The following is a 24,381-nucleotide window of genomic DNA, read 5'->3' on the forward strand; positions in this document are numbered from 1 at the left end:
GAATTTGGAACTTAGAACTACCAATTGCTATTGGCAACATTAATGCAAGAAAACTTAAAACATTTATTTGATACTTCTTTGTCCAATATTTCACCAGAGCATTAACCCAAACAAATGGGTCAACACCTGCGTTTAAAGAGTGAACGGAGGGAGGAATGCCCGATGAATGCACCAAATCTTCCATTTACTACCATCACCAAAAATAATTTCTTGCCTTAAATATTAAATATATAGACGCAATTAGCAGGTCAACAACAAAGCTCTATTCCCAGCCAAACAACTATAAGACATTTCTGTTAGTGCTAGAGGTTTAAAAATGTAGTAAATAAATAAGTAAATATTGCCTCTTCTCCTAGTGAGTACACTGTATATGGACTGAAGCCACCAGTTTATCAGGGTTGCCAGCCATCATACTTAGGCATTAGTGAAAGTCATTTTTTTTGTCTTTGCTGCTTTTTCCTAATTGTTAGTACTAGTAATTAGTGCCCTCTGTCTAAATTTAGTACATTAATACCTTCTTACCCACTTATATAATAGAACAGTGCAAACCTTACAAAGCACAGTCCACAAATGAAGAATAATATCATGTTTTTAACAACTGTCGACATATGGAGCAGCAGGGAGGACATATTATCACAGGAAAAAATAATTCTACCTCCATGATTAGCTCCATAAATCAACAACACTGTTCCCACCCAGCTCTGCACCTGCCATGACCAGCAAGCAACTAGGTTTCTTGGCAAACTTGCTGATCACTGCGACTGAACAGCACCAACAATCATCCTCTCTAAAAGAACTTTCAGCAAGCAGAATGCTTTTAATTTATTAAAAATGTAATTCTTTTGTGTGAGACTGACTTATGCCTAGTCAGCAATTTCTATAGGACAACACTGTTATATCTAAGTTTTTTAAGATTATACTTTGAATATAAACTTTAGAAATATGAAATTAATTTAGAATGAATAATAGGCACCTGAAATATCAGTATATTGTCAGTCATGCGAAAGAGAATTTACAGAAAAATGTAAAAGATGAGCAGTAGATGTACTCTTGGATTCATGAATGACACTAGCAGTATTCATTGACCATTTAGAGTAAAGTGCTTCTTGTAATATTACTGACGTCATGCAGCTACAAGACCAGATGACAAGTATAAGAAAGATTAATGACATTCAAAGGTTTCTGGTTACCAAGTAAGCAGATGGACGAGGGAAAGGTAAATGGATTTGAGGGTAGGTAGATGCAAAGTAATGCATGTGTTAGAGGAGGCAGAGAATGTGCACACAATGAAAGCTTGTCTTTTACCAAAATTGGTAAAGGAAACAAAAATTGGGCAAAATTATGAGAAGTGCCCTGTGAATATAAAGCTGTTACTAACAATGCTAATCAAATACTAGTATGCATTTCAAGGGATTGTGATTATAGGGTAGATATACAGCATGCCATGGCATTGCATTCCAATAACACATATTAGAATTATATTAAGATTCCAGATTTAGGTAAAGCTGACTTCAATGGGATGAGACAGTAAACTGGGCAAATCTGTTAATGGGTAAAAAGATAGAAAATCAATGAGAGGTATTCAAAAAAACAATTTAATGTGATTTTAAAAATCAGTTTATACTCCAAAGGGAAAGAGCTCCAACTTGCTAAAAAAAAACCATGGATGACTAAAGAGGTAAGAGGCAACATAAAACTAAAAGCAAAGGTATACACAAATGCAAAAAATAGTGTAGATCCTGGCAAATGGGAAAGACACAGAGAAAAGCAAAGGGTGACAAAACAGTAAGAGTTACAAAAGGGAGTATGAAAAGAAACTTGCAAGGGATCAAAATCAACACAAAACAGTTTTACCATTAGGAAAAAGAAGGTGGTTCAGAGCAATGTGGGTCCCTTGAAAACTGATAATGATGATATTGACAATGAAAATAAGGAATGGTGGACATGTTGAATAATTACTTTGCATCAGTATTTAAGGTAGAGGAAGAGATCAACATGCTGGATATTACAAGGAAACTAACAGTGAATCAGGGACTGGGACTCACCAAAATTAACAAAAGCAAAATAACATAAATGAAGAAAATAATGGCACTAAAGACTGACAAATCCCCAGGACCAATGCCCTCCCTCAGTTTTTCTCAATGTGTGTGACCTTTTCATTTGAATACGTGGTACCATTAAATTTTTTTGCACGGTAACTTAAAGGGGACAACTTGTGAGCGGCCTGCACGGTACCTTCTGGGCTGCTGTGTGGCGTGCGCACAGATTACAGGCAACACTGCCCAGGACCACATGGTTTCCAGGTTTCCATCCCAGGATTTTAGAGGAAGTAGGTGAGAACATTGCAGATGCCCAATCTAAAATTTGCTCTTGATTTGGGAACTGTTACTTCAGATTGGAAAATTGTGCATGTCACTCTGATATCTAAGAAAGGTGAGGGAGGGAAACCGGGAAATTATAGATCAACTAGTCTAACATCAGTTGATGGGAAATGACCAGAGTATATAATTAGGGATAGGGTTACTGAACACCTTGAAACTTTTCAGCTGATCAGAGAGAACCAGCATGGATTTGTAAAAGGTAGGTCATACCTGACGAAACTGATTGAATATTTGAAGAGGTGACTAAAGTAGTGGACAGGGGAATGTCTATATATGCTATTTATATGGACTTCCAGAGTTCATTTGATGAAGTCCCTCATAAAGGTGAATCTCGTGGAATTAAAGGCAAATGATTGACCTGGTTAGGAAACTGGCTGAGTGGCAGGAGTCAGAGAGTAGGGATAATCAGTAGGTACTCTAATTAGCAGGTGATGACTAGTGGTGCCCCACAAGGATCTGTATTGGGGCCTTAACTATTCATTGTATTTATTAACGGCTTCGATGATGGGTTAGAAAGAGCCTCGTTTTGTAAATACCAAGTGTCATTAAGTGCTGAGATTCTATCTGTCCCCAGTGTTGTGAAGGATGGTCCTGGCTATGTTGCTGCAGAATACTCCATTCAGTTGGACCATGGCTGTGCTATCTGTACCTGGTGGAAAAGTTTGTGCAGAAAAACACCTTTGATCACAAGTCCATCAGGCAGTGGTCCGCATGTAACGTCCTCAAGGCTGTGCGGCAAAAGGAGATGGTGGACCTGTCAGGTGATTCCCTGAGCAGGCTGTCAGGCATTTGGCAGAATGTCTCATTGTCAGAACTTCCAATCAAGCACCAAAACGTAGCTCGGCTGGTGGTGAGAAGGGCCCTTCCTGCCAAATCCTTCATGCACACCCGGAGTCTCAGCATCACCACACGCTGTTCTCGAGATGGTTGCAGTGGGGAAGAGAACGTCACCCACCACCTTCTGGAGTGTGCCTTTGCAAAGAAGGTCTGGAAATAGATGCAGTGGGTTTTGTCAAGGTTCGTTCCAAGAAGCTCTGCAATGCAGGACTCAATATTCTACAGGCTATTCCCAGGGACGCATAAAGAGACAAACATCAACTGCTGCTGGAGGACCATCGACTCAGTGAAAGACGCACTTTGGTCTGCCCGAAACCTGTCAGTCTTCCAGTGCAAACAGCTGTCTGCAACTGAGTGTTACAGACTGGTACATTCCAAGGTCCTGGACTACGTGCTGTGGGACGCACTAAAGCTTGGGGCAGCCGCCACAAAGGCTCAATGGGGAAAGGCCACTAAGGCCCTCCCACCATTGTATACTGAGGGGCTGGAACCCATGTAAAACCCCTCAGGCTGTATGTTTGACATGAAATGTATATTGTAAATATAACCTGTAATTGTAAGTGTAGTGAGGTATGTCAGAGTGCCACAAACTGTACTGAAAGAAATTGAATTTTATTACACTTCATGTAATGTCAAATTTGAACTGTTAAGTAATTTACTTCTACAAATTTTATGAATAAAGTATATTTTTGGAAAAAAGCCTTATATCCAAGTTTGCTGATGACACAAAGATAGGCTGCATTGTAAGCAGTGTAGATGGAAACAAAATTACAAGGAGATATTAATAGATGAAGTGAATGGGCAGAACTGTGGCAAATGGATTTCAATGTCGCAAAATGAGGGGTCATCTACTTTGGGCACAACAAGGAAAGAACAGGGTACTTTCTAAATGGTGAAAAGCTAGAAAAAGTGGAAGTCCAAAGAGACTTGGGGTCCAGATACATCAATCATTAAAATGTCATGAACAGGTATTGAAAGTAATCAAAAAGACCAACAGAATGTGGTCCTTTATATCTAGAGAACCAGAATACAAGGGGGGGGAGAGTTAATGCTTCAGCTATACAGCTCTGGTTAGACCACACCTGGAGTATTGTGAGCAATTCTGGGCACCTCACGTTAGGAAAAATATACTGGCCTTGGAAGGTGTGCAATGTAGATTTACCAGAATGATAACTGGATTCCAAGAGTTAAATTACAAGGAGAGATTACACAAACTAGGGTAGTATAAATGGAGTTTGCAAGTTCTCCCTGTGACCGCGTGGGTTTCCGCTGGGTGCTCCGGTTTCCTCCCACAGCCAAAGACTTGCAGGTTTTTATTTTTATTTAGAGATACAGCACTGAAACAGGCCCTTCGGCCCACCGAGTCTGTGCCGACCAACAACCACCCATTTTATACTAACCCTACAGTAATCCCATATTCCCTACCACCTACCTACACTAGGGGCAATTTACAACAGCCAATTTACCTATCACCTGCAAGTCTTTGGCTGTGGGAGGAAACCGGAGCACCCGGCGAAAACCCACGTGGTCACAGGGAGAACTTGCAAACTCCGCACAGGCAGTACCCAGAATTGAACCCGGGTCCCTGGAGCTGTGAGGCTGCAGTGCTAACCACTGTGCCACTGTGCCGCCCTTAATGATCCTTCCACAGGTTGATAGGTAAATTGGCCATTGTAAATTGCCCATAGTGTAGGTAGGTGGTAGGAGAATGGTGGGGACATGGTAGGGAATTGGGATTAATGTAGGATTAGTATAAATGGGTGGTTGTTGGTCAGTACAGACTCGGTGGGCCGAAGGGCCTGTTTCAGTGCTGTATCTCTATGACTATGAGTATTCCCTGGAATTTAGAAGTTTAAGGGGTGATCTGATCAAAGTTTTCAAGATACTAAGGGCAACAGATAAGGTAGATAGAGAGAAACTATTTCCATTGGCTGGAGAGTCTAGGACTACGGGCATAGCCTAAAAATTAGAGCCAGACCTTTCAGGAGTGAAATCAGGAAACACTTCTACACGCAAAGGGTGGCAGAAGTTTGGAACTCTCTTCTGCAAATGTTAATTGATGCTAGATCAATTGTTAAGTTTAAATCTTAGATTGATAGATGTTTGTAAACCAGAGGTATTAAGGGATATGAAGCAAAGGCGGGTTTATGAAGTTAGGTCACAAATCAGCCATCATTTCATTTAATGGCAGAACAGGCTTGAGGGGCTAAATGGCCTACTCCTGTTTCAATTAAAATATTTATTACCGAGGATAGTGTATTCATTATGCAGTCTGCCTAGTTTTCTGCCAATAGAAAATCAGGTGGCTGCATAACAGGTGTACAATTCTCCACACCAATTATTCAATATGCAATCCCAGGATGCAATGCTCTGTGCCAGTAGTGCAAAATAGAAAATCAACCATTTGAAGTGAAATCACATTTGGAATGTTTTGGTTGCTCAACCTTCAAAAGAACATTAATGGTTTGAAGAAGAGTAACACGGATAATTCTGGAGCTTAGGGCCTCTAACTCAGTGTTATCCAAAATGTTAGCCACTATCTACATCTGGCTAATTAGGAATCCAGATGTGGCTAATTGCATTTCTGATTAATAAATGACCATGTCAATACTCATATTCACATGATATTTGCAAGGGTTCTTTAATTTTGTTGTGTGGTTGCTGATAAAATATTCGAACAAAAATCAGACTGTGTGAGTGTACTGTAATCATTATGAGTGCTTTAGTTCCTTGGTTACTGAATTATGGTAAATGTTTACGTAAATATACACGTGATGTACATTTACCTGTACTGTGATAGTATATGTAAGGTGTTTTTCACTAAAATTAGTGCGTGTGGCTAAAACTGTGTTGCCATAGTCACACTAGTCAGCAATTTCTATTGGACAACACTGTTAGAACTAATGAGGAGAGATTCAGAGTTGAATTTGTTTTCACTGGAAAACGGATTGAGGAGACATGATCCTGAATGTTGAAAATAAACAACATTGAAGTGATATTATGGATCAGAAGATCTTGTTTCGTACTGAATAAGGAAGAAAAACTTGCATTTATAAAGCGCTTTTCACTGCCTTAGGACATCGCAAAGTGCTTTACAGCCAATTATGTACTTTTTGAAGTGTTGTCACATTGTAAAGGAGGAAATGCGGCAGACAATTTGAGCACAGCAAGGTCCCACAAATAGCAATGAGGCCATGATCAGATATTCTGTTTTACTGATGTTGGTTGAGAGATAATTATTGCCCAGGACACTGGGGGAACTCTCTGGTCTTCTTTGAAAGATGCCATGGAATTTTTTATGTCCAGCTAAGAGGATAAACAATGCCTTGTTTTTAATCAGTCATCATCAGAAAGATGGCACCTCCAACAGTGCAGCATTTCCACAGTATTGCACTGAAGTATCAGACCAGATTATGTACTCAGGTCTTTGGAGTGAAACTTGAACCCATGACCCTGACAGGTGAAAGTGCTATCAATGAGCTGTTACAGACAGATGGAAGATGCTAGGGATGGTTTCCCCTTTTTTCACCTCACAACTGACCGAAGACAGAGTGTTTTTAAAAAGTGCTTTAACCCCTGAGTGTTTTAATGGTCAACCAATAGACAAATTACAGGTTTTCTCATAAGTTTAAAAGAAAGATAAATGCTTATTATACAATATCTGAAAATATACGCAACTTCACCCACTCTCACACACATACAGATACACACACACACAAGTAAAGATAGAGATTAAAAGATAACATGCATTTAGGTCTGATGGTTTGAAAAAGAGTTTGCTGTAAAACTTGCTTTTCCCCTGGGGCGAAGACTTGAAATGATGCAGGCCTGGTTTTCCTTCTTTTTGGTTCACTGAAGAAGAAAAAAACTCGGATGGTTCAGGAGGATGGATACATTGTTGCTGACTTCTCTTGTTATATATCTCAGTCAGAGATCAATGGCGAAAGCCTGGTTCGATTTTTCAGGTAGCGAGATCAAGGCCAACTCCAGACTGCCTACATGTAGTTTAATGATGGTGATCCTTCCTTCCTCTTTGCTGGAACTTTTGAACTAATAACTGAATTAAGCAACACTGATTCAGCTCCAATTGTTCCAGAACGTGCTGCCCTTTCTCCTAATTGGCCAGTTTGAATTGGGGACGCTTTGATGCGTCTCAAGTCTGTTTGGGTTTGTTTCATAAGTTCATTATATAGTTCATAATTTCTCCTTGCATGAGCATGACAGAGCCACGGCTGACATCTAGAGTAGTAGATATGTGGAACAAATTCTCAGAATAGGTCATTCCTGCTGGACTGATTAACTTCTTCAAAAAAAAACCTAGATAAATATTTAGATGTGAAAAAGATTGGAGGCTATAGAAGTATGTATAGACTAAGAAGACCAAATACAGTATATTCACCTACTATTCAAGATGCTTCAGGGTGTTTGAATAGTGGAGATGTGGGGATGGGTAGGGAAGTGTTGCATCATTAGCTTGTGGAAATTATGAAGTATTTGTACAGAACTTTTCACCATGAGATTAACTAGATGGAATGGCGCCCATAATAGGATAAATCGGACATGGTCAAGTCCAAGTACCAGTGTCAGTTGTGGCTCAGTTGGTAGCACACTTGCTTCTGAGTCAGGATTTGAGCACAAAAATAAAGGCTGACACTCCAGTGCATTACTGAGGGAGTGTTGCATTGTTAAAGGTGCTGTCTTTCAGCTGAGACGTTAAACCGAGGCCCTCTCTTCCCTCTTAGGTGGATGTAAAAGAACCCATGGCACTATTTCGAAGAATAGCAGGAGAGTTATCCCTGGTGCTCTGGCCAATATTTATCCCTCAACCAACATCACAAAAAAAACAGATTATCTGATCATTATCAGATTGTTGTTTGTGGGAGTTTTCGGTGCGCAAGTTGGCTGCCATGCTTCCCACATTACAACAGTGACTACACTTCAAAAGTACTTCATTGGCTGCAAAGCGCTTTTTTGTCTGAGGAAAGAGTGGTTGTCACCTTTTCTCATTCCATAGTTGCTTATGTCTTGCGATCCACTTTGATCACACTAATTCTTTATAATCAAACAAAATAATCACCTTAACAGAAATTTTGCCTTCACAGGAAACAAATTGATTTTAAAATGGAACACTAAGGCAGAAAAACACTGATCTTAAGGACGTTTGACCTAGGGACAGTTGATCTTAAGTGGAATGAGATTGATGCTATGCTATAAAATATATCCTTTAAAACTCCTTGTCTATCTTTTGCATGACCATCATCTTTTGTTGATGGAAGGATGTCAACCGTCTTTTGCTGCAGAAAGCCCGACATACAAAAACTTAGTAGGCAAGAATAGGGAGCATATGGTGGTCCTGCTCTTCCACGCTATCAGCTGTCTCTCGATTAGCAATAAATCTATCTCATGCAAGTGTACACGGGGTCACTTCTGCATAACCAGACACAGTGTGGTCATATATATATTATATCTCAGTTTAAATTCCAGGGAATGGTGTTAACATCCCAAAATGCCTCGATACTGACATATAAATCTATTGCACGTTCTATTTATTATCCCATTGGGTTATGTTCTATGTTTCTAATTAATTGAAGAAAACTACCATAATAAAATAAAATGACTTGAAAAACAATATTAAATCTAATCACATTAAGAAGGCAAATAGTTATTCAGGGGTTAATTGCAAATCAACGTAAAGGGATGGAATAAATGACAGCATCGTGCTCAGAGTATGTTTTATTCAACTGGCAGTGCTGCCACTAGGACAGGTGGCACACACCACAAAAATAGTGCTCTTGGCAAAATCATTGGGCCCAGAACAGCTGGGGAACAGTTATGAAACCTGGTACAGCTGCCATTCTAGTCACAATGGGCACTGCGGACAAAGCTCAAACAGTGGAGAGACTTGGCAAAGGCAGAAAGCTGGCCCAGCAGGCAGCCACAGCCTGCAAAGATCCTGCCTTGTTTGTCAACTCGAGGTTGTTCCAACTCGTCAATAACAAGTATGCATAATTAGAGAACAAAATTAGTGAAAGTAAGGTGGAGGTGGATAGGAAGCAGGATTTCTTGAGATATTTTAGAAGCCAAAGGTGAATACTTCAGACCTGTGTAATTCTGAACATTTAAAAGGATTACAAGTAGCTGAATATTGTGAGGCCCTGGAGAATTATTTGTAAAGTTCAGTGAGATAAAATCCTGTAACCCTGGCAGGATGGCTATGCTGGAGTCTATGACAAATAACTTTTAGTTCCACTGGAACTATGGCGACAAGGTAATTCATAACACCTGTTTGAAAAAAGTACTGTAATGCTGATCAACATCTGATAGTTATTGATTACTTTATATTGAAAAAGTAACAAATTGCTATAAGGTTTTTTTTATTTGCTGGAGCAGCTGAAGGTTGCCAAAAGATTACATAATTTCCCCGCTGCCCCCAGATCTCACATTTCTCCTCAGTGTGACACTTCATCCACTGACCATATGAGAACTCACACGCCAAGAGTTTGGAGAGGAAGGAGCTGCAAGTCTCGTTTTATTTAAGGCACACAAATCAGTCAGACACTTCAGTTTTTCTGAAGTGCACGTTGATTCCTTCTGTTTGAAAATTGTGTTGCAATACTGATTAACTTATCTGATAGGTACATTGATTATTTATTAACAAAATAACAAATTGTTTTGACGTTTCTTTCTGTAATTTCCGGTACCATCTGAAGATTGCCAAAGGATTACATAATTCCAGCCCCGATGACATATTTCACCTCAGTGTGACACTATCCACCAACCACAAGCTAAGTCGAGCGAGTCAGACTAAATAGGACTCTGCTTCCAGCCTTCATACCGAGTCAAATACTTCCATCTCCTGATTTATCCAAGCTGTCCAGTGATAGTATCAACATTTATCACAATAGTAATAAACTTAATTAATAGTAATTCTAGACAGTTACTGGATGGAAACTGTAGATGACCAGTTGGCTGTCATTTATAAAGGGGCATCTGGTAAAGCTCGTCAAGAGTTGTTTGTGTTTATGAACAAAATCATCCCTGGCACGATGATGCCACCGATACCAAGAATTACATCTCTATGAGGAAGCAAAATGTTGATAAAAAGGTATATTTAAAATATAACACTTCCCCACAAAAGTTGTTGTCAGTTGAAAATTACACTGCATGATTGCACTTCATAGATTTCAGTTTGCAATTGTCAGCCCTGTGAACACCTTTCAAATCCTGTAATCTCAAAGTGACAAATGACCATTATCGAGATGATTTGTGATCATGGCTATTTATTAGGCTGATGTGGCTCAGGTCTCTGCAGCTTTAACTGCTACAATTTGTTCTGTTACCTCAAAAATATTGAAAACATATTCGAATGTTGCTCTTGCTCAAATTCTGAATATTTCTGGGAACTTTGTGCAGATTGCAGAGTTTTAATTCATTGTGTGATCAAATTCAAGGGCATTTTCCTGTTATTATTTATATACAATAAGTAATAATCATCAAATCAGTAAAACAATAATTCTAACATTTGGGAAAATGCTAGAGATAATCGTGCAGAAATTGCACTTCTCATGTAAATGAGCAGTTCTTGGAGAATCTTGCAGAAATCACACTGCTGCCAAGCTACCCATACCCAGTCTAAGTAGCAGCAATAAGAAAACATGCGTCCATTCAGGGAAGTCTTGATCATTATTGATTTCAATAGGGAGAAGCTATGGAAATCAGTGAGGGTAATGGCAGAGCAGAACAAATGGCAGAAACTTTTGGTGTGGTGTAAGTAATGGTGTAAGTCACTTTTACCACGTCTTCCTGGAAAATCTGCACTCCAATAATGGGACACGACAAACATGGAGTCCAACAATTTCTGATTTTAACCACTGCTCCCATTTTTTTCTGACAGCTTCTGCTTGTAATGATTCTGCTGTTGCCATTTAGTGCTCCTCTCGACCCATCTTTTATTTCTTTACTTGTCCCATTGCCACATTCTTTTGCCTTGCACCATCATCCCTTTTGTCATTTAATCTCTCCTTCCACTCTAGCACAGACCTTCCCCTTTTGTTCTTCCACCCACCCTTTCTCTGACTCTGCACTTGCTTAAAACCTACTACATCTGTAACATTTTCAGTTCTGATGAAAAGTCATTGACCTGAAATGTTAACTGTTTCTCTCTCCACAGAGGCTGCCTGCCCTGCTGAATATTTCCAGCATTTTCTGTTTATACACCTAATACATTGTCCACATGAATGGATGTATAATTCACACTTTTCCATCAACCCAATCACCTTCATTACCTTCAAATGAAACCTTTCAAGACTCTGGTACTAGAAGATATCATTGAATAATGAAGCTCATGTCAAAGTGCTAATCAGGGTTTCACTTAGACAACTACAACCAAGTCCCTCAACCTCAACCCATTTATAGTTGTGTGCCCATTCTGGATTAGGCTATCCTACCCAGCCTTGCATTGAGAGCTGGCAGAGGACAATTGTCTGAACACAACAGCTATTTGTACGCTAATATCATCGACAATGATGGCTAGATTCTGATTCTGGCTGAAATTGACAAATTTGCCATCTGGGAAAGTGGAGATTGGTATGTCAACTAAAGAATGGTTCCAGAGTTTGGGTGCACGAAAGAAACTTGAAAAGTACTCATTGTCTTTTCAAAAAATCAGAGTTACAGGAGGATCACAGGTAAAATCCCAGACAAATTAACAAACAGCATGAAAAGTTGGTAAACCTTTTAATTTGTTAGCATTAAATAATAGAAGTGTTATACAGTGACGTGGATTTTCCTTACCGTGGTTCATGGTAATTCTGGTAGGAATAGTGTTGCAGCAAGTTCCATGTGATCCCATTGTCAGCAGAATAGTGCAGTAGAATCCCTTCTCCCGGCTGGTCAGGGGGCTTGCACGTGCTTAGTACATACTTGCTACCCAGGCGAAGAGTAAACTGGAGGAACCTGGGGAATAAGAAGTGAGAGGCAGGACACTTACTACCTTAAATAAACCCATCCTTAGTAGTCTGCATTAAAATATGGTTACATCAGCAGCGGGGAAGTGCTATTTACAGTGAAATTGTTTGGAAAGTGTAATGTTTCTGAATCTTGGATTTTCTTTATAGTGGCACAAGTGCGCTCAGCAGCTGCAAATGAAAACGTGAGGTTAAAATGAGTTCTAAATTCAGTGATTTACTAGGCTACGTAACTCAATGTCGCAATGGCAAACTGCATCCCTCTCATCTTAGCACATAAGTAGGCTCAACTTACAATTATGTGTTGGTGAATCCATGATAGTTCCCAGGGTACAACTTGGTGGAGCAGAATAGTTATAACCTATCTGCTTCTAGCCAGGGCATATCCAGAAATGGCTTCTCTTCCCACATGGTTACCTCTGGAGTCCCCAAGGATCTATCTTTGCCCAGCTCTCTCTCTTCACTCCCTCCTTTAACCCTTCCACTGCCTCTGTGTTGTCAGTCTGCTTGTCCAACATCCAGTCTTGGATGGGCTAAGATTTCCTCCAGTTAAACAATGGGAAGAGCAAAGCCATTGTCTTTGACTACCATCACAAACTCTGCATCTTTGCCATGGATTCCAAACTCTCCCCAGCCACTGCCTCAGGTTAATCCCGACCTCAGTAATATTCTACAATGTGCCTTACCTATACCATTTATTATTTCATAATACGTCCCCTTAACCTTAATTGCTTTCTTTCTAGACTACGTAGCTTCAGCTTCTCTAATCTGTTCTCATTGGGCATCCTCTTTTCATGGAGAACAGATTTGTTGCTCTTCCTTGTGCCCTCTCAAAATACATGTGTATTTTTTATGGCATGATGATTAGATTTAAGTAGTGTGGTATGATTAGTGCATTGTAAGAGCTGGGCATGAGATGCAGATACTTATCTGTGCTGGTTGTATGGGATTAGAGAAATAAGGATAAAATTGACAACAACAAAAGAGTTTCTAGCAGATGGGAAGCCATTTCTTCGTCCACTGGTATACTGGTTTTGGACTTGAATATCTGCTCAGGCTAGAGTTAAAACTTCAGTTGGGGCCTGTGGGTGTCATTAGATCGCAATCTACATATTTAAAGAAGGATTCAATGGCTTCAGTGGGTGTTTATGCCATCAGCTGAGAAGAGCAGGAAATTGACAGGTAAGTCACCTGGGGTATTTTAACTGCCCACCCACCTGGTTTCTGTCAGACAGGGAGGGTTAAAATTACCCCTGTTTACAAGGTGAAACTCGACCACAAACTCAAACTACCCAGACCCTTTGCTGCCTTTGGACTGTAGACCAACTAGTCATGCTCAAATAATGGCAGATAAAAGCCCAATCTGAGTCTTCTGGTCACAAAGCTGCCAATTATAGTGTTACCGCCTAGCATTGAAAACTGCAAGAAGGGGCAGGATTAATCAAAATCACAAGACCCTCCCAACGGCAGTTGGCTTTGCCTTTGATCTGTGCCAAGTGCTTAACCAACATGTTTCAGGGCATGAATAAAGTACATTTCTTATTAACATTCAAACTGTACTGTAAAAAGGTACACAGGATATTGGCCCTTCAATTGAATTACCGCTGTAATAATCTAGTTGCCAACAGGTTGATATCAATGACTACATTTAATCAACATTAGCTTAGAAATCTCTCCTTTGTCAGAAACCAAGGGCTGGATTTTCAGCTCCTGCTGAGGTTGGATTCAGAGGCAGACTGGAGCTAAAAATAGCCCCACCAGCTGATGTGCCAGTTCTCTGGCTCCATCCCGCCTCGGGGTCATTTTTGCAGAGGTGGGATCGGTGCCAGTAGGGCTGCCTGCAAAGGCGCAGCGGATAGCCGATTAGGCTCATTAAGGGCCTAATTGAGGCCAATTAAAGGAGGCCAACTGCAATTTTCCAGTCATCCTCCAGACTCCCATAGGTGGAGGGGCCCATTTTAGGTGGCTGGAGGTGGCATCATGGTGGCAGACTTTGGTGGGTGGCAGCGGGGGGGTGGGGGGTTTGCTCCAGACAGGCCTGGAGGCCTTCCCTACCTGCCTGGGGTGCAGGAGCAGCCACAGACTGCCTTTAAGAGGGCTCACCCCCCTGCCCCTGCACAGTGGTGGCCTGGCTGCAACACCCATTTTTCAATTAAAGATTTAAAAAGCTTGGCGAGAGGGTGTCTCCATCTTGAAGTGTCCTCTCCCTCACTTACCTTCCATTACAGCCTACTGCTCTTTTCAAGCTGGAAGGCCTCTGATTGGCCCTCCAGATTCGAGAGCCGGCCCACCATCCTTAATTGCATGATGAATCTGTCTTCAGCCAATTAAGGGGACGCCCCCTTGACAATCCCAATGAGTGACTGTGTTCCCCCAGGGGTGGGTTTAGAACCCATAAATAGTCATAAGTTCTGTTTCCCACCCACAGAGGGAAAATCCAGCCCCAAAACTCAAACATACATTAATTGAATTCTGTCCCGCCAGACCAAGACATACCATTGGATCTTTCAGAAAGAGCCAACAGAAATTAGCATTAACCCAGTGTATGCTATAGCCATCAAAGGTGAATTCAAAGTAATCTTAACAAAACAATAATATTTTATTTTTGTCACATCTCTTTAAACATCTATTATCCGTGGCAATGACAAGGTCAATGATTGACACCTCTTCAGCACTGTAGTGCTCAGACTGATTTTCAGTGCACAGCAATTTTGCAGCATTCAGAAGCGAGGTGGCAAGTAAGGGCTAAATTGCACTTGCTACTGAGGATCAGTAATTCTAAATATTTTTATTTGTAGTTCTTTTTTCTTTTTTATTTGTTTATTTTATTTTAGTTTGTTTAAACTGTGCCTACCCACTGGTTTTTTTCATGTTTGTGCTTGGGGCCAGGGCTGTTCATTTTTCTGTCAATTGACACCCTCTCTGTACTAACACTTTGTCTTTCACAATACGATTAACATACCATTTGCCTCTGCTCCATGACCTTCTGGTCAGTTATTCTCTGTGACTTTGTCCTATCAACACCTTCTCTTTTGTTATCTCTTGCCCCACCCCCGCTTTACTTCCTTAAGACCTTTTACATTTCTAATATTTGTCAGTTCTGATGAAGGGTCACTGACCTGAAACGTTAACTCTGCTTCTCTCTCTACAGATGCTGCCAGACCTGCTGAGTATTTCCAGCATTTCTTGTTTTCATTTCAGTAATTCTCTGGGCATTCGGCATGACGCCAAACAGCAATTCCTAGACTATGGGTCACTGTTATTATAATACAGATTTTACATTAGACCAATTCTTGGGATAATTCAGAGCAGAGTACTCCACAAACAACTGTTGAAACATTGTGCATGAAATTACAGTGTTCCATTGTCCAACACTAACTTCCATAAGCATGAAAATTCACTTTAAAAAAGTCTTTAAACTGAATAAGACAACCAAGGTTGCCTTAGCCATCTAATCAGGAAAAGCAATTTGTCCACTGACAATATTTCAGAGAGAGCTCATTCCTTCTAAACTGCTTTTTAAAATTTCAATTATGAGAATTTGACAAGTCATCACCATTATACATTATGGAGATGACCTGATGAGTCCGACACACCGTTCCTTCAAACTTCTTGCTACAATCTCTATGAATACATGTAGTGTTATCAGCTTCCAGAAAACTCAACAATAGCGATGACAATACTCAGTGCAAAAGAGAGACAGGGATGATAGACCTGAAATGGGCATCACACCATCAGTATAAGCATTATCAAGGAGAATTTCATCCATTGACAGACAGGGAGAGGATGGAAATTAGAAGGAAGCTCTTTCACAGTATACATGCCTGTGCTCTCTAAACATTGGTCTGAATTTCCTGGCCCGCTGAAGTCGGCGACGGAGGTTGGGGTCTCCGAAAATAGTGGCGCTAGCTGGCATGTCAATTTCAAGATGCTGTTCTCAGCACTGGCAATAATCACCAGGGTGGGGTGAGGGTGGGACAGGAATCCTGTTCTCCTCCCAATTGAGGCCAATTAAAGCTGTTTAAAAACTTGTTAAGAGCCTATCAAAGTTTGAAGTTTAAATTTTTAAAGGGGCACAAAGGTTACCCATGCCTTCAGAAATAGATCAGCTGAAGGGAGGCGGGTAAAGAGTGGAGCCAGTCATGACTGCCCCAGGGCAACACCCCAGCCTCATTGGACTGTCAGCAGGGTAAATGAGAACTTGATGCTTGGTAAGAGGATGCCCTTGGCACTGCTCAGGTGGCAGGGAGAGCGGGCACTCAGCGCCCAGGCTTTGAATGAGGTCAGCACCCTCTGGCATTGTGGGAGCAGCAGAGCAGGGGGCAAGGATTCCAAGGAAAATTGGGCAGCCAGCTTCCCAGAAGGAAGGCTCCAGCTGGGAATGGGGGCACGACTGTCAAATTTTGGGATCAGTGGCGATGAGGGGCAACAACCTCTGCAGGAAGGGTAGAATCCCAGGCATCAGAAGAGCATGGGAGAGGAAAGAAATACAGGAAGGTAATGGAGGCTAAACTCTCAAAACAGGATCTACTGCCGAGAATCAGTGCCGCAGCAGACTGCGACTCTCCAGGCTAATGGTCACAGGCAAAGGTTCGATTAAGGATAGGCAGCGTGGATTTGCAAAGGGCAAATCATGCTTGACTAATCTAACTGAATTTTTTGATGAAGTAACAGAGGAGGGATGAAGGGAATGCGATGGATGTTGTTTATATGGATTTTTAATAAGCATCTGATAAGGTCCACATAAAAGACTGATTAAGAAAATTGAGGCTCATGGAATAGGAGGGTCAGTATTCAATTGAAAAAAAAAATTGGCTTAAGGACAGAAAACAGCGAGTCGTAGTAAATGGTTGCTTTTCAGACTGGAGGATGGTAGACAGTGGTATTCCCCAAGGGTCAGTGCTAGGAACACTGCTTTTTTTGCTATATATAAATGACTTGGATCTTGGAATACAGAGTCAAATCTCAAAATTTGCTGACGACACCAAATTTGGAGGTGTGGAAAACAGTGAGGATGATCTGAACTGACTGCAACAGGACATCGATAGGCTAGCAGACTGGGCAGAGAGGTGACAGATGGAAAGTAATCCTGACAAGTGTGAGCAGATGCATTTTAGCAGAAGGAATAGGGGGAGGCAATATATACTTAATGGCAAAGTTCTAAAGAGTATGCAGGAACAGAGGGACCTGGAGTTCATGTGCATAGATCTTTGAACATGGCAGGACATATTGAGAGAGTGGCTATTAAAGCATATGGGATCTTGGGCTTCACAAATAGAGGCATTGACTACAAAAGCAGGGAGGTTATGCTGAACCTTTATAAAGCTCTGGTTCAGCCCCAACTGGAGTGTTGCGTCCAATTCTGGTCACTACACTTCAGGAAGGATGTGAGGGTTCTTGAGAGGGTGCAGAGGAGATTTACCAGAATAGTTCCAGGGATGGAAGATTTTAGTTACAAGGTTAGCTTGGAAAAACTGGGTTTGTTCTCCTCAGAACAAAGGAGATTGAGGAGAGATTTAATAGAAGTGTACAAGATTATGACAGGCTTAGATAAGTTAGACAAGGAAATACTGTTCCCAGTAACAAATACTACTCTGAGTAGGGGACACAGATTGAAAGTTTTGGGCAAAAGATGCAGGGGGAATGTGAGGAAGCACTTTTTTACGCAGTGGGTGGTAATGACCTGGAACTCGCTGCCCATAAATGTGGTGGAAGCAGAGACGATCAACGACTTCAAGAGGAAGTTGGATGGCCACCTGAGAAAAATAGACTTGCAGGGCTACGGGGATCGAGCCGAGGAGTGGGACTGACTGGATAGCTCTGTGGAGAGCCGCCATAGACTTGATGGGCTGAATGGCCTCCTTCTGTGCCGTAAATGACTCTATGACATCATTGCCCTTGTCACTGAAGACCTCATATCTCGCAGCACTGGTGGCCTTGCCCTGCTAGTGACCATCAAAGTCACTGTAGTCTTAAACCTTCATTGCTGGCTCCTTCCAAGGATCAGCTGCGGACCTTAGTGGCATCTCAAAAATGGCTGCGTACCACTGCATCTTACAGGTCAATGATGCTCTCTTTGCCAGAACTGGACAGAACATTCATTTAACAACAATCATGGCCTTGGCAGGACAGAGGGCATTGGATTTTGCCTCCATGGCTGGATTCCCCCAGGTGCAGGGCATCCTCTTTTGTACCCATGTGGTCTTCAAGGCACCCAGTGACTGCCCACTCAGATTTATCAACAGGAAGGGCTTCCACTCCCTCAATATCCAACTGGTCTGTGACCACAAAAAGAGCTTCCTCCATGTGTGCACTCGCTTTCTTGACAGCTGCCATGACTCCTTCATCCTCTGCAAGTCCATGCTGCCTCACATCTTCACTCCAACTCCCAAGGTGCATGGATGGATCCTAGGAGACAAGGAACAGATGGCTACTGACCCCTCTACAGGAGCCCCAGACAGAGGCACAGAGGCGATACAACCAATGCCACCTGCTCAGTAGGACAGCCAGTGAGCAGGTCATTGGGCTTCTTAAGATGCAATTCCAGTGCCTGGATGGGTCAGGTGATGCCCTCCAATACCCTCGGGCAAGGGCTCAGTCATTGTGGTAGTTTGCTGCACTCTCCATAACATGGCCCTCCAGAGTGGTGTGGACCTTGAGGACAGTGAGGACCTGGAAGGAGTCAGCTCATCTAGGGAGAAGCAGGAGGTGAGAGAGGAGGAGGAAGAAGCAGCATATTACCGTAAACCTAATTTCTGGTTTCCCATAGCCTAGGAGTGTGTCATGTGTGGGTGATATTAGTTCCGCTACATCGTCTCTAATGCTCCTTTTAGCTGAAATTACTTAGTATTTATGAGACTTTGGAAATAACCCATGCATTGGTTCCTCCAGATACATCACTCAGTTACTCAATAGATTTACTACAGCCGGGTACCACATCTTGTGGCAGAAAGATCAATATGATGCTACATCATCACAAATTACAAAATGTAGTTAGGTCAATTCATCTCAGATATGAGCATTCCGTGGCCTAATTCTCTGTGCTCATCTGCAGAAATGTCATTGCATTCTCCATCAGTGTGACACGCTGGGTTGGAAGTAATTGGTCGCTGCCAAATCCTTTCGTTCTTGAATGATTTTGCCACCCTTATGCAGCAATTCGTAGTTTATAACAGATAAGACTTTAAAGTAGCATGTTCAACTAGAAGCCCTAGGGCCTGCGGCTCTTTAACATCTCATCTCATTTATGGCTCCCATTTAATGGTGTTTATATTACCAATTTGTAACGGTGTGGTAACATTTAGTGATCAATGTTTCTGCTCCAATTGTGCTATTTTAAAACTGCATTTTGAAACGGAAAAAATGTGTTGTATTTTGGAGGACTCATTCTTTCTTACCGGCATGTGCAATTCAATCCACCCCAGCAGCTATAGGAAGACTTTCTAACAGTTAATGACATAATTGTATTAATTAATCCAAGATGTAATCCAGATGTGCGTATGTATTTATTTTATATATATTATATATATTATATACATACATCACCTTTCATGGACTTTATACCTTAATGAATTTTAAAATTTTAAAATTCAACATACTCAAATAATACAGTGCAGTTAAACTCATTGCAACGAATCATGGAAAGTGGAAATTACTGTATATTAAATTGGAAACATGCAAAAATATAGATCAACTGGGTAGATTTTGCCATCCAAATAGTGCCTTGTTTTAATCTCAGATGTTTAGAAATGTTTTAGGCTCCAGTCACATTAAGGTTTGTAAAAACCTTCACTTCGACACCTCCTATCGTGAATCAGATTGGCAATGAAATATATAATAAAGGGTTGTTAGCAATATTGATGGGTATCAATGCTGCAACCGAACTCCTCACAAGTGAGTTGCCCCGAGTAGATGGAAGGATTGAACTGAAGTTTAGTGTGTATCCAACTCACTAGCTCACTGAACACAAACCCTACTATCACAACATTAGATTGAGAATTGATTTTTGTTGGGTCACCAGAGAAGACACCGTTTCTGAATATAATTCTCTACAAGCACATAAAGGTTGAAAATTAAAATAATTAAATTTGGTGCCAATTATTTTTAATTTTTAAAATGCATTAAAATAAATTTGTTGTTAGAGTCGATGTCCTCATCTCCTCATAGTGTTTACAATGTGTTAAAATGTAATATAAAAATCTTTAAAATTGCAATGAAGAAAGCTCCAGAAAGGAAACCAAGGTTTTGACTATAAATGTTAACAAAAAATTAAATTCTGCCTGGCAATTGTTCGCAAAGCTCAAAACCTTTGCCAAAAAATATGCCCATAGAAGTGAAAGAAAACACGCTGTTATGATTCTACAGGAAAAGGTTGATAAAGCTGTAGCGAAATTTAAAATTTGGATAGCATCAAGATTCAACATTGAAAGGAAAAATAGTGGTTCTACCTATTCCTGGAACATAGAAACTATTTTTTGCCCGACCTATATAAAAGATTGAAATTACATGAAATTCAGTAGTAACTATGGTCATTCTTATAAGCGTGGGAGAGAAGTTAAAGCGAATGACGTTTTTACAGCATCAAATAAGTGCACAATGTTCCATAGATTCACGAAACACAATTTTTTGTTCTTCAGGTATAGGGCTGAATCTTTCCAACTCGCCGCCGATCTCTGCTGTGAGCTTCAAAAATGACACTGCGTGCGCTGGAGATGTGCACCGCTAAGCTGCAGCGATATTTGGCACGGTGGCTCATTTACATGGAGGGGGTAGAACGCCCACCCCCGATGACGTAGAGGGGTGGGCGCTCCATCCCCGACAACGGCGTCCAACGCCACTGCGCAGGCACAATTTTTAAAGGGCTTCAGACCCTTCCGTGGTATTTAGATTTTTAAAAGGACAGGTATTAAAATTAAAATTTTATTCAAAGTTCCAATCCCCTCTCCCACCCACCCCAAATGACTAATCAGTTTATTAATTGCCCTCTCGCCCCAAAACACCTTTATTCCAATCCCGAATACCCCCTGAACCTTAGTAACTTTGACCTTCAACCCCTTCCCACCATCCCCTCAACCAATAGCAAGAGTTTTCCTCGCGCTCCCCCACCCCCACCCTAAAAAGTCACTCCTTCCCCCTCCACACCAGAGTCTGGCCTCGGATCTCCGAACGGAGATCTGAAGGCGTGGGAGTTCTGGCAACCTTCTGGAATATCGGCGTGGGATGGCCGTTGCAACGAGGTAAATAATTATGCATTCATTAAATTAAGTTTAATATTTAAATTAAGTTGTCATCGGCGAGCGGTGGCTGGGGGGGGGGGAGCTGCCACGAGGCCTCGCCGCCGCCAGTAATGTGGGGTGGCGCCTTCCGTAATGGGCCTCGCCCGGAGGCATTTTCTGGGCCCCCCGCCACGACTCCCAACATTGGGGGGGCTGATAAAATCCAGCTCATAGAGTCATGGGGGGAATTTTATGCTGTCCCCTGTGGCAGCTTTGGAGGCAGGAAGAGCATAAAAATCGGGTGGGACCGTGGTTGGGGGTGGGGGAGGAGTTCCCACCACCATCCCGCCTCTGAAAACATTTAGTCTGGAGCGGAAAGTCCTGTGAATGGACAATTAACCCCCAATTAAGGGCCTCTTCCCGCCACAACAGCAATTAGCCGTGCAGCCACTGGCCCTGTCGCCGCACGGGAAGCATGGCACAGAAAACTGTGCGGGCTGCTTCCCAGCTCTTTTTTAAAAGGCACAGTGCCTGAACGAGGGACCCGACATTGGGAAGGGAGGAGTCCTTCCTGTCCTTGCTGCTGATCCCCTTCCCCCCCGACCCCGCAAGACCCCTCCCATCCTGACATACCTGAGGCCTGGTTCCAGCGACACTCCATGACCTATGGTAGGTCCACCTCTGCGGTGACACTGCAGCTGCCGTCCTCTGATTGGCTGGCAGCTCTGAGATGGGATCCTTGATCCTATGGAAGGCTTGCCACTGTCCATTTAAGTGCCTGATTGGCACTAAATTCGGCTGGCCTTCTATAGAAGTCGTAACACGGTGATCTTGGCATTGGTTTCTCAGGACGTTGAGACCCCCACCGCCAGGATAAAATTCCCCCCACAGAGTCAGAGTCATTTATGGCACAAAGGAGGCCATTCAGCCCATCGAGTGCATGGCAGCTCTCCATGAAGCTATTCAGTCAGTCCCACTCCCCTGCTCGATCCCCATAGTCCTGCAAGTCTATTTCTTTCAAGTGACCATCCAATTTCCAGTTGAAATCATTGTCTCCGTTTCCACCACCCTTGTGGGCAGCAAGTTCCAGGTCATTACCACCTGCTGCGTAAAAAAAGTTCTTCCTCATATTCCTCCTGCATCTCTTGCCCAAAACCTTCAATCTGTGTCCCCTAGTCCTTGTACTATTAGTCAACGGGAACACTTTTTCCTTGCCTAAACTTATCTAAGCCGGTCATAATCTTGTACATTTCTATTAAAACTCATGCTTATGCCTTTACTCCATTCTTTATTTTTTTCGTCTTGAGCTGGCAATAGTTCTTATTTTCAGCAATTTTTGTTTTTAAACAGGCTCTTCGGGTAAAAAAGGTGTCAACCCCTGCCCCAGGGCCATGTATCAGCTGTGAATTCTGCAGCCCAGCCTTCAAGGCCCAGCCACTCCAGGTCTATCTGTGCCAAAATATTCATTTGCTGATTTGTCTGCTTGGCCTTTGTGGTCCTGGGGATTTGGAAATAGCTGATTTCAGCTGTGCTCCTACTGGTGGATAAATCCTGAAGCAGGACACCAAGATCTGATAGTATTAGTAACTTGAGATGTATGCAGCTTAATGGGAACATCAAGTTAACCTTTATATCTGCCCCCCAAGGCTCCATGGTTTGTACCATTATGTTCCACAAAGAAAAAAGCTTGGAAACCCCTGCTTGAAAACAATATTTCACATATTCTATACTCATCTTTTTAACTTTAGCACAAACATTTTATTTTCTCAGCCACAAAACACCTGCGAAGAATAGGTTTGATCATAGGTAGAAATGTTGAGGTGAAAGGAGGTCACTGAACAGGAAACCCTTTTCCATTCTCATAGTAATATTAACTCAACTAAATTAAACCTACTTGCACATTACAGCACTTTAATCTGTCCTTTCTCTCTTAGTGAAATGAACATTTATTTGAACATTATATTGTCAGACTAAACAATGCTTGTGGCAAAATTCCAGATTAGACTGAACCAATTAGCTTGACCCACTATCTTCCAGATTTAAAGCAAGATAATAAAAATTGCGCAGTGTTTACCACCGTGTTGCTGTGCCTCTCAGCTGTTTGACAATAAATGGGGATTGTATCTCAAAGTAATTCAATGTCTGAAGAGATTGACCTCTGAGAACAATCTTTTTCTCTATAAAAGAATTCTGCGAACAGTGATATAAACAATAATTCTCTCACAGTAAAAGCATGGCATTTCTGTATGAACTCTAGCAGCCATTTTTATTCCTATTGTTTATTAAATATCTTCTTGCTACTTACCTGGCTAAAGTACTGTCAAGGAAAGAAGTAACGAGCTCTCGCCTTCCGTCTTTGTTAAATACTAGAGCCTTGCCACTCGAGAGGACACCACAACCAAAGCCAAGCTCTGCGCCACGGATTGAGTGGAAGTTGTGGTAGGAGGAGAGCCGAGAACTACTAAAACTTTCTGAAATGATGGTAGGAAAGGTTTGTGATGCCATGTCACATCCAGGCCCTGAAAATCCTGGGTCACATCTGAAAGCAAGTAGAAAAGCAGAAAGATTCACATCAAAAAGCTGGCAGAAAACATAACTAGCCATAAATCTTTCACAGTATACTGTTATTTAATGTAACTTTTGAAATAATTGACGATTGATGTATTTAATGAAGTCAGAGTAACAAACATTCCCAACATAACTGTCACACATTGGATTGTGCTTGGCTCTCTTTGAATTATTGCGGTCCCAACTTCAGATGCTGTGCTGAGAGTTGATTCAGGTCATAAGATATTCTAGGAAAAGCCATTTGACCTCATAGCTATGCCACTTTGTGGTAGATCTCATTTCCACTTTCCTGTCTTTTCTCCGTATCCCTGGGCCCCTTCTTTCTACAGAAACATATATACTTACACTCTTGAGCCTGCTTCAAACTCCCCTTCCATTCTAACTTATTCCAAATGATATTGCCCTTTCTGGGTA

General features: G+C 41.7%; 1 protein-coding gene across 2 annotated transcripts in view; it reads right to left on the minus strand.

The window, feature by feature from the left end:
- reln (reelin) overlaps positions 1–24,381 on the minus strand; it is a 399,693-nt gene that overhangs the window by 174,643 nt on the left and 200,669 nt on the right. For both annotated transcript variants that reach the window (XM_068059265.1, XM_068059264.1), the window contains exons 18-19: positions 23,705–23,938; positions 12,012–12,173 (exon numbers count right to left, since the gene is read on the minus strand). In XM_068059265.1, coding sequence (XP_067915366.1) covers positions 12,012–12,173; positions 23,705–23,938 — 396 coding nt within the window. The remainder of the gene's footprint in view (positions 1–12,011; positions 12,174–23,704; positions 23,939–24,381) is intronic.

This window comes from Heterodontus francisci, chromosome 27 (assembly GCF_036365525.1).
Source record: "Heterodontus francisci isolate sHetFra1 chromosome 27, sHetFra1.hap1, whole genome shotgun sequence".
Taxonomy (NCBI): Eukaryota; Metazoa; Chordata; class Chondrichthyes; order Heterodontiformes; family Heterodontidae; genus Heterodontus; species Heterodontus francisci.